Genomic DNA, 12,071 nt, shown 5'->3' with positions numbered 1-12,071 from the left:
AAATGAGCCACGCCCTCTTCCGCCCCCGCAAAAGGTCGAAAACCTCCCAAATCTACAATTTTGAAGATACAAGAAACTAAAAATTCCGTAGGGAATGACCATATCTATCAGATCACCAAATTGGGATACGGTTGGATCATTATGAAGAAATTAATTTGCAGAGACCAAACCCACCCCGTGCAGCAGCTTATATTTGTTTTTTAAACATTCTCTCATTCACACTCTGCTTCGCGCAGTTTATGGCCTCTGCCCCTGACTCGTCTCTGCCGCTGCCTCTGCCTCTGTGTCTCTAAGGGAGGGTGGCGAGCTAAAGGAGCGTGTCGGCGTGAGTAGTGTTGTTGATGTAGATGACAGATGAAGAAAAAATGTAAAATTTGACAAATAACCGCTAATGTACAGATGTAGTACTGAGTGCCGGGTATAAAAGTTGTGACGCGTAAGAAGCGTCTCACACGTCCCTTCTCGTTTTATTTATATTCATTATGTGCATAGACACTTGGATTTCAAATCCCTTATCTGTAAGTGCAGCAAGGGAACGAAACATGCGGTATCACAATGGGCCGAAACCGGCCTAAGTGTGTCGGGTCTCTGACAACCCCGACAGCCGCCTCAACCTAACCTAACCTAAGTGCAGCTAATATCTCATCAACTGGAAGCATAGATGCGATTCTTTGATAACCACTTGTAACCCTTTGCTACTTTTAACTGGGTGGGTACAGGAATTCATCTTTTCATTGTCGAGATATTTGACCACTGCTCGATAGTTTTGCTCGTCATTGACTTGAAGTTTTGTATCATTTATGTTACCCCTTTTTATGAATGCAACATAGAATCTGTTGTCACCAATTTTATTATTTTTTTTTTAACCAATTCAAGACAATTTGCATAACGATGCAATTTTTCTTGCTTGTTTGGCCTTAGGTGTTCGTTTGGCAAATCGCTAATCAGTTCTTGGAGAGCGCCTTAAAAACCGCACAGTGTTTTCGGATGTTTTGGTTATTTTGGGTGCGTTCGATTTCGTAGTTGCTTCGAGGCTAGGGGATAGGGGAGACTTTTCGCTATGAGTAGAAAATGCCGGGCGCTGAGAAACTGCAGTTGTTGTTTTGGTTGCATTTGTTGTCGTTGTTGAAGTCGACGACACAGTTTTAATGGAGGGCATTGTACTGGTCGTTGTTGTAATTAAAAATTCGTTGGTAAAAAAATAGGGGTCGGGGGACGTGCACTGAGCACTTCACTTAACTTTCAATTGTGCTGTTTGGGCATAAAAGCTAGAGCCAACAAATTTTTCCTCCAGACCGCTGAATTCTCACACTGTTTCAAAAATAAGCCCCGTTCCCTTCCGCCAAACACACAAAGGGCTAAAATCTGCAGTATCCACAATTTTGTAGATAAAAGAAAACAAAAAACGCGATTCCGTAGGGAATGACTTTATATATCGGATCACATAATTGGGACTAGATTGAATCATTATTATAGGCAGAATGAAGAAAATAATTTGCAGTGGCTACCCCCACCCCTTCCAGCAGCTTTACTCATGCTTGCTTATGGTTGTCATTCATTTTTGACACAAACTTGATTCAGTGTGATATCACAAGAGTAACGATAACGAGGCGTCCAACAAGACGGACGGATGGACGGATGGACAGACAGACATGGCTTTTTTGAATAGGCATTGCTGCTAATACAGAAAATAAATAATCTTTATAGTGTCGGCCAACTTTCCTTTTGTCTGTTTCATGTTTCGCCCACAAATATATTATACCCTATCGACATTTCGAGTACCGGGTATGAAAGGTACCGGTGCAAAACTTGACTGCGTAGCGAAATAATTGAACATCAATTTGATTAGTTCAAACCGAAATACAAAATTCGCAAAATACAACAACAACAAACCGAAAAGCCAAACACACAAAATGCCAAACCAGCGCGCTATGGTCCAGATGACCACTTTTCTTGGCCAAAATGAATAACTCGCGAACGAAATAAGATTTTTTGATTTAGTCTTTTGATACATATAAGTTAAGAATATGAAGAGGAAGGTTTTTTGAAAAAATGGGAGTGGCAGCTCCTTTTTTTTCTGAATATGTTAGAAGCAAAAAAAGGATGGAAATATGTTTAGCAGACTAAGATTCTATAAAAAAAAGTCGTAGCACGAATTAAAACCACTTAAAAATCTAAGATAATCGCATTTTTTTTTCTCAAACAGAGCATGCTCTTCAGCAGTTTCCATTATAAAACAATACTACACTGGCTACACTCTATCCTCCAAAATAGCTAGTGACTAATACTGTGGCTTAAATGCATGGCAAAATGGTTCCCTACTTCACAATTTTCTTCTTCATTGTGTTCCAAATGGCAAAAAACATTGAAAATTCTTATTTGAGGTTATGATCTATAAATGCAAATTGTAAGAGTTGTGGTCAAATGTGTCATTTCTGACTATAGATATTTAAACAATCATTTATTGGTCTACGACACACAATAGGTTTTGAGGTGGGACTAGGTGGCACTCTATTAAAAAAACTTTCTCAAAAATTAGTCTTCACTACGAACCTATGCAAATTGAAGGCCTCACTTTGACTTACAATTACGAAGACATCGCCAACTATTATATACCGTTCACATTACAAAACACGTTGTAAAAACCCTACTGAATAAAATGCATCCAAAAAATTGGATCAGTTAATCGTATTTTTCAATTTATGAGACATTTAAAACATCAATAAAATTGGTACTTTTTCACTGCACATGCTGTGCAATAATGACCGCTGGGTTTCACAGCTGATTTTGCGAAGGTGGCGCCATTTATGCATATTTCTGGTACGCAACTTTGATGGTCACTCTTTTTCTAATACAGAGCGCCAAAAAACCACGTCTTTGTTTTAACTTTTAAAAATTGGCTTTTGGCCAAGAAAAGTTGTCATTTGGACCATAGTGCAGCGGCCGGCAACACAATCTCTGACCAACAATTGATTGTTTCTCATAAATATTCAATGTTCCGGAGAGCGCAGAATTCAATCGCCCTATTTTTGCTACATGTATTTTTATACCCGGTGCTCGAATGTAAGTAACGCACAGAAGGAAGCGTTTCCCACCCCACAAAGTTTATATATTCTTGATCAGCATCAATAGCCGGGTCGATATAGCCAAGTCTGTCTGTCCGTCCATCTGGTCGTCTGACTATAAAAGCACCACATTTTTCACCTAGATGACTGGGATATCACACTTTTACAAGTGTATTTAGACCCGTGAAAAGGTAACACATTTTTGAGAAGGTTTCAAACTGATTTCAAACAATATTATAGACAGGAGTAGGGAAGCTCTACCAGACACTAGTCGCATTGCATCAACTTGAGAACACGCTGCTATTCAAAAGCACACGTAAACATTGTTTACAATCTTTTGCGGACAATCAAAAATTAAGACTTAAATAAAAATCCACTTTAGAAATAGATTTACGAACAATAATGTAACTAATCCATTATGTATAGGACAAAATTTAAGAGAGAAAAATGGTTGTAAATATTTCGAACCCGAAAAAAAAATTGTTTTTCTTTAATCCAACGGATTTTGCAAGTGATGACGACAGTGAATAGGGTGAATATAAAGGAAAATAATGTTTTGTCTTTTAAGGTCTACGAAGAAAAAAATTAGATGATCTCCAATAACAAATAAGGTTTTGATACGTTTTTATTTATTTTTTTTTTTTTTAAATTTAATCGCTACAGAGAAATTTGTTGGTCGCAGACAATGAGTCCGCATTGACCAGGTACAAATGTTACTAAAAATTTTGAACTCAAAAAAGAGTTGTTTGCCGAACGAACACTAGAAATAGAATGACGTTTTTATTTATTTATTTTTTTTGATATTTAATCGCTACAGCGAAATTGGTTGGTCGCAGAGATGAGTCCGCATTTCTGGTCAATACTTCAGTTTTGTGTTGAATATTATAAAAAGTTACTGAAAATTTTGAACTCATAAAAGAGTTGTTTGCCGAACGAACACTTGAATTATAATGACGTTTTTATTTAAATAAATAAATTTTTTTTCATCAGTATATTTTACGGTATATTTGAAAATGATAAAGTATATGGTATATATTCGAGGCCCTGACGGTATATTTGATCGATAATTTCGCTGGTGGTGGGCGTTGCCGGGTGAATTGATGTAGATGTAAGATGACAGATGACAGATGTAGAAAAATGTAAAATGTAATTCGAAAAAAAAAACCACTGTACATGAAGTAATTATATAAGGAGGTGCCGTCGGAAGGCGTTCGGGTGTGTTTCGGCCTCTAAATGTTTAGTGCGTGCTCGCTTGTTCATGCGAAAGGTTGTGTGAATACGATAGTTTCGTTTCACTCACACTTACTGCGCAGAACCCTTTCACTCGCACTTATTGACAGCATTGCTAGGAGTCTCTTATTTTGCCGACGGGCCCTCCTTATATAGTTTCTTCATGGTACAGACTGAGTACCGGGTATATAAGTTATGCCGCGTACGAATCGTCTTACAAACGTTCCTACACGTTTTGCTTATCCCTTGCGCTTATGTGGCACTCAAAACATTTTGGTTTACTTCCTAATCGATTCGGCCTGGCCTTTGACCCATAAAAATGTAATAATACGACCAAATCGAGAGTACGGCGAGATTCATTGGGTCCAGGCAAGATGTCACTGTCATTTCCATGGATATAAAATGGAATTTGTTTCGGTTGTGTCCTAGTCGTTGTCCCACCCCTGCCATGGTAGCTGTACTGGTCTTTGTCCTGATTCGTGTCCGGGTCCTTGTACCGGGGAGAGTGCCGTGCCTTTTGCTTGGCTGCAAAACCCGCAAAAATGGCAAGTGTGGCCCTCCCATGTCTGCGGGCTGTATACTCCGTCCATTGTCTGATGCCGCCGCCACGCTAAAGACCCATTTTCCTTAACGCGCCGGCGATCAAAACTGCCAAAACAAAAGCTATCATCGTTAGGCAGGGAAAGATGGACCATAGAAGAGGGTTCTGGCCCTGCAACATTGGCTATTCAATCGTTTATGGTAAACGCTTCGAATGCCGTTTAAAATCAATTTGAATGATGAACTGATGGCATCCTCCATTGCCATGGCCGTCGCTATCGCGACGAAGTTTCTTTCCTCTCTCTGCATATCACTTTGTGTCGGTTAATCAATGTTTAGGGCTATATCCAGTATCAAAACTTTTCAAATTTACCAGTTCTACTCTACTATGTACACACAATGTTCTTGCCAGCATATCATCTCCCGCTTTTGGTATCTTTTGGTTCTCCACACAGAGTTCATGCACAGCAGCGTGCGGTATATCGAAATGTCCAACACACATCTGCAGAGTGTCGACGATGAAACATTCCAGGGACTGCGTCTGAAGACACTGAAGCTACTCGACAACGAGCTTCAAGATATATCCGAACGGAGTTTCAGGTGAGTGTAAAAGATGTTGGGTGGTCAGTGGGTAAGTGGTATATAATTTTGGGTACGCTCCGAGCAGAATGGTTCGAAGTGGGAATGTTTCAACCTGAAAATGCAAGCGGGAAACTCACACACTCGCCGGAAAACTCAACAAAAAAAAAGGAATGAGAGAGAGTGCAAACGCTAAGGAACAAAATCACAAAAAGAGAAAAACGAGTGCAACGAGAACGAGAGTAGAGCTCAGAAAATTAAAGATATGCACCAGGACCAAAAGTACGTATGTATGTGTACTCTCCTCTAAAAGAATGCGCTCTCAAAGAAAGAACAAAAGTGTATTTTCCTTAAAAATTAACTTTACTTAATTACACAGACAGTTGTTTGTTGTACAGGTGTATGCAAGTTAGCACTGGACAGATTTTCGATTGTTCTAGGTATTTTATTCAATTATCCTGTCTTTTTCTGCTACGTGTATTTTCTGTATTTTAGCTTTTAGAGTCTAAACATAACAATTTCCCTTGGCTACCTTTACATATTTCTTAAAAAGAACTCCCATCACAAAATCGTTAAGCTACATGTACATATGTAAGTATGTACATACATATGTAAATATATGTACTCTATGGGCAGAACGTGAAAATTCGCACGGGAGAGAAGTTTTCTTGTTGTGCTGACTGTAGTGCAGTGTTAGCTTTTTATGATGCAGCGTGCACACACAACGTTTCAGGCATTTGACCGAGTAGTTGGCAGTCGGTGACTTTCCTCTTTTTCTACCCCGCCTCCGCCGCCCAACCCCATCACAGTTTGCTACTGCTACAAAGAGATGGTCAGAGAGTGATGGAAAGAGAGAGTGAATGAATGAGCTGATCGCATTTGGCAGCCATTTGGCGTTTCCTTAATGTTATATTTTATTTTAACTTTTCCTTCTTCTTATGCGCTTTTTGTTTCACAAAAATGTTTTAACGAGCACAAAGGGTAGCCGGAGTTGGGGTCTCGCCCTTTAACCATATGCGCCCGTAACACCACACGCACAGAAAAAGAGACAAACACACAAACGCATTACGTTACTAAAGTTAAATGGATGCCCACAATTTACAGTTATTTACAGTTCTAGCGAATGAGACAGAAAGGCAAGGATATAAGGAGCATAAGAGTGTGGGACACACAGCCAGAAAAACCAGATACAAACATACATACATATATATGTACATACACGTTTACACACTCCACCGAAATTGAGATTTGAAATCAAACTAATTAATGCTCATAAACTTGGCAAATGTTCTTAAAGCCAAATTACACCCACATTCGTTTTTCAACACTGTTGCGGCGCGTAGCCGCGGAATTATCTTAAAAATTAGCTTATTTCACGAGATTTAATAAAAAGCAATAATTGATTGAAACCTAATACAAATACCAACAAATACTATGAAGGTCACAAAGGCCCCTATGTTGTGTACATCACCCAAGGACTCCAGACTTCGCTTCATAGGCAGGCGAACAGAATATTCCCCGGAGGGTAGACGAATGTTATGGTTGACGATGTGTTCCTCGCAGTGCAGCGCCTCCTTTGTTGCCTTAGCGATCGGTTCAAAGATGTGCTCCACTTCCCAAAATTGACGAACCAGCTCATCAAGCCGAGTGCTGTGATTGGTGTCATCCGAAGATTGGGCTGCGATAATAGATCCAAATAGATCCACCAAGATACCATCAGTTGAGAAGCTAGCATCTCCTACTGCCAGAGTAGAGACTTCCAGAGACTGCGGTGAGCGATTTGGTTCTTCGAAATTTTATCTGATTAGCTAGACGACTAGTTACGAAATGTAATTGTGATCCCGAGTCCAAAAGTGCGCGACATGGCACGAAAGTTCCAACGCTGTTTCTTGCGAAAACTACGACGGTGGCTTAAAGCACAGCATCAGAAATACTATGGGATATTAGAGCTTGAGACAATGAGGACGAAACGGCAACCATGGCGGTATGACTTGGATTTTGGATATTCATAGAAGCAGATTGTAATGTCTCTGTTGGACGAATCAAGTGCAAAAGCGTGTGGTGCTTCGATCGGCTAGTGCGGCAGGGACCGGATTTACAATCCTTCACATGATGGCCCTTTCGCAGGCAATTGAGGCATAATAAGAGCCGCTTTGCTTCCACATGACGATCATTTGGCGACAGAGGTGTAAACCGTGGACAATTAGCAATCATATGGTTAGTGCCCTCGCATACCACATAAGAAACGGGGCGTTCGATGCGGCGAAAGATTTTCTTTGATGCGTACTCACGGTTTTTCCGGACCTGCCAAACTGATCTTGCCCTTGCGTCGATTGATCTGCATTTTCAAGCGTTCGACAACTTTTTTCCAAAAATCCAGACAATTTTTCACAGGATGGCAGCTCCTGATTCGCCGAAGTTTCTTACCTTTTGTTCTAAGTGGCTTTTTCCAGCTTCTGAATCACTCTTTGTATAAGAATACAGTCTGTACTTCTTTCCACCTTGCCAGCGATTCCATTGCACGAATATGTGAGGTGACTCTGTCAGTCAGTTCCCTCATCCTGCCCACCGATTCGTCAGCCTTATCCAACCCAAATATCCCCCTGATGTGTGCCTGCAAAATAAACCGTTTATTAAACTACTCGACAAAAAGGAACTTAATTTTCCTTAAGGAACCAAACCGACTTTTTCTGAGAGATATCAAGCATTAACATTTTTTAATGAACTATGGTTTTTTTTCTATGGCAGAACTTTTTTTTAAGAGTTTTTAAAATCTGGTATTTTTTTAAAAGGTTTTTTCACATAACTTAAGCATCTTACATCTGGTTGTAAAGAACTTCGTTTATCTAAAATCTGATTGATGTAGCTAAAAATTGAGCCCAAACACTTTGTGGTTTTAGCTTATCGTCTGGGAAATATTAGGCTTTGAAATGCAACAGTGTTGATTTTTGTAACGTATTTTTAACAAAATTTCGCTTTTAAAAACTCGGGATATGTCGAAAAAAAGTATATATTGTGTCATCTGTTTATGTATGTAAAGGAGCATTCATTCGGGGTCGTTTAAGGTATTTTTTAAGGTTTAAGGTATTTAAGGTATCAAAATCCATGGAGAGACGCCAGATAGCCAACCCTAAAAACAAATGAAAAATGCAAAAAAAATACGTTGTGGAGGGTTGTGCGCACAACTGCCAGAATATTTCTGGCTTCAGCACTCGAAAAATATTGAAAAAAAATATTAAAACTAAAAAAATTTGCCTGAAAAGTTTTCGATGCGTGTTTTTCTGCCTTCCAAAAGAATGCAGAGAAGATGTATGTTGGCCTTCGGAAAAAACACGAGCGGTCGGTAAGTTGTTCGGGTTACATTTACTCTTTCTTGGTGAAAAAAGATGCATGAAAGAACGCTTCTTTTGGGGAATCGGTTCTACAAAGTCTGCCAGGGAGGGATAAAAGAACGCTTCTTCTTCGCAACCACTTTTACAAGGTCCGACTGGGTGGGAGACTTTTTGGTGAAAAACGCGCACACATATTATGTACATATGTACATACATATGCATGCATGGACATACATATATGTACACACGGACAACACACTTTCTCAAACCCGAAGCACGCATACACACAACTTGTTGTTGACCACAAGGAAAACCACAACAACGACAACGACAACAGGAGATTCAGCACCAACAACAACAACAACAAGAACGACAACCGGCACATGGCGGCCAAAGCGCAAAACCGAAAGGAGCCGCTAACCGCCACTGTGGGTGCAAAAAGAAAAAGAAGAGGTGGAAAAACGAAGAGCCAGAACAAGGTGTATTGCCTGGGAAGGCACTGCCGCCTTCATCATACTTATTTTTTGCATACAGTAACTAAACTCAGTTGGCTTCATGAGATGGTTATATGAACGTGAATCTGTCGCCTTTTACCAAGGTGGGGACCGCATGAGGCTATTGAATAGAGACTTCTCGCAGAGACAGTCTTACCATCTATAAAATATATGTACATATGTACCTTAAGCCAGAGTGGGAAAGAATACCAGAGCTGACAGTATTAGATCGTAGTATGAAGCGCAATGAAACCAAGTTTGGCTGCAATGTCGGACCTCTATTTAATAAACCTTGGAGCCAGAGGAGGAGAATAGCAGTAGGAGCAGGGAGAAACGCGACAGTAGCAAATGAAAAGAGACGACCACTGAAGAGCCAAAAGGAGGATGGAGGATAGTGTACAGAAGTGGGAGCGAAAAGGAGCCGCAAAAATTTGGCTTTGCGTTTGATTCTCCGTCGCATAAAACAACAAGTCCAAATACAATAACAACAACAATAACGACTACATAGTACATAGCTACAGCTACAACCAGTACCAGCGCCAACGACCCGGAACATACAGTAAGCACACATATTATTCGTACACCATCATCAACCTATGTAGTTTGAACACCTATAACTTGGCGTACGGTCAACGTAAACAGAAAAAATTAATTTTGTATCAAAGATCAACAGATCTACTATATGTTTTTCAAAAAAGTTTTTATTTTCTTCTATGGTATCCTTATAAAAATGAACTTAAGCAAAAAATACCTTTTTTTTCGCACATAAATTATTCGTACAGCCGTCCGATTTTTTAATTAAAATTAAAATATTAAAGGTAACTTGTACAATGAAAACACTTGGCACCCTCCGATGACCCATACGATTTTTCTCAAGATATGTTAAATTTATTTTCAGGAAGACTTTTTGAGAGACCCATGGCCAGATTAATTTCTAGAGAATGTGATTTGACTAGAGAGTCCATCTAAGACATATTTTTGATTGGTTGGCCTTGCGAAAATAAATTAAGCCTATGATGAGAAAATGGTGGTCCCTGCTGTATGGGTCATCGGAGGGTGCCAAGTTTTTACCTGTGTTGTTTGATAGCTGGAGCTTTAAGAGTGGTCTTATTTAATGGAAATATGAAAAAGGGTTTATTAAACTATATTTTGAGTAACAATTGGCATCCTTGTGCCATACAAAAAGAATACGGAAGCCCAAAATTGTATCGAGAGAGCTATTGTAACCGGTACTGCTTGTGGAGGGGGTCAATATTAATTCATGGGGCACCAATACCTTGGGGGAAAGATTGTTTCTAGTGCTTTTAGCCATCATAAATACTAAATATAGCAAACAAAAATTTTCATTGTACATGTTGACTTTAATATTTTAATATTACTTAAAGGATCGGACGGCTCTACGAATTGATCTTTGATATAAAATTAACTTTTTCTGTTTACGTTGACCGTACGCCAACTTATAGGGGTTCAAACTTGGGTGATGACGGTGTACGAATAATATGTGGTCTTACTGTACATTGTACAGTTGTACAGTGTACAACAAAGAGATGGAAAAGGCGAAGAAGGAGGAGGAGTAGGAGGCTGTGCGGCTTGTTTGGAAAACCTCGTGGTTTTCATAATTGAGGTCGTCGCTTCCACCAGCACAAAACACTGTCTCTTTTTCCACTCTCCATGTACGCATGAGTTTCTACTGTGTGTGTATGGCCATTAATGGAGCCTACAGAGGGAATGTGTATGCCAGAGGGTCCCTTGGGTTGGGGGCTTGCGAGGCGTTAATTAAGTTTAAATACATATTTGTTTTCCGACTTATGCGAGGGATATGCGAACGAGGAATGGTTACAGGCAGCAGCGACGGAAACAGTTGATAGTTTTGGAAAATTCTTGCTTTCCAACTATTATATTTATTTTTTTGATAACTATTACCTCTCTACCTTGTCCACTTCCAAACCCCCAAACCAAACCCACTTTTTATAAAAGATGTGGGGCTTAGAAATGGTCAAATGATAATTATTTTTTCTATGCCAGAATATTTTTATTTAGAATATTTAAAATCTGGTATTTTTTTTTACGAGTTTTTTAGAGCTAGCGTTTTGTTTTTTTTCGCCTAACTTAAGTATCTTTGACCTGGCTGTAAAGAACGTTGTTCATCTGAAAAGCTGATTGGTGCAGCTAAGAAGATGAATCAAACACTTATTATTGGTTTAAGCTTACCGTCTGGGAAATATTAAGCTTTGAAAATCAAAAAAGGTTGATTTTATTGAGGTATTTTTTACGAAATTTTGACTTTAAAAGCCTATTACTCAGTACTCAATGTTGTCGGCCCTTATCTCGTTGATTGACCTCCTTCTCAGCTAATGCAAGGGCCGCCAATCCCAATAAAAGTCATCTCCTGCATGCATCAATTTTGCTTTCTTAACATTTTATTCACTCTTCACATGTTTTCATAGGGACGCTCATAGGGACGGACAGACGGACGGACGGACAGACAGACGTGTCAAAATCGACTCTGCTATTGATGCAGATCAAGAATATATATACTTAATGGGGTTGGAAACGTTTCCTCCTGTGTTACATACAACCGTTATTCCCCACAAATACAATATATAATCTTGTCGGCGTGTCGAGTAATGTAATCGCATAATATTATTTTTCTACTCACGCTCTGCTCTTTGCAATTTCCCTTTTAAGTACGATGACACATTCGCTGATGACATTGGATATCTCAGGAAACAAGATGCAACAATTACCCCTGGAGGCACTTCAGCGATTGCACTCACTCACGCGACTCGTGGCGCAACGGTAAGTTGATACATTCGAGGAGATATAACAAT

General features: G+C 39.5%; 1 protein-coding gene across 2 annotated transcripts in view; it reads left to right on the top strand.

Annotated features, from left to right (window-relative positions):
* The window catches only part of LOC117900703 (chaoptin), a 72,658-nt gene that overhangs the window by 55,892 nt on the left and 4,695 nt on the right, over positions 1-12,071 (top strand). For both annotated transcript variants that reach the window (XM_034811156.1, XM_034811157.1), the window contains 2 exons: positions 5,291-5,435; positions 11,929-12,039. In XM_034811156.1, coding sequence (XP_034667047.1) covers positions 5,291-5,435; positions 11,929-12,039 — 256 coding nt within the window. The remainder of the gene's footprint in view (positions 1-5,290; positions 5,436-11,928; positions 12,040-12,071) is intronic.

This window comes from Drosophila subobscura, chromosome U (assembly GCF_008121235.1).
Source record: "Drosophila subobscura isolate 14011-0131.10 chromosome U, UCBerk_Dsub_1.0, whole genome shotgun sequence".
Taxonomy (NCBI): domain Eukaryota; kingdom Metazoa; phylum Arthropoda; class Insecta; order Diptera; family Drosophilidae; genus Drosophila; species Drosophila subobscura.
This window is presented reverse-complemented; position numbering and strand designations above follow the sequence as displayed.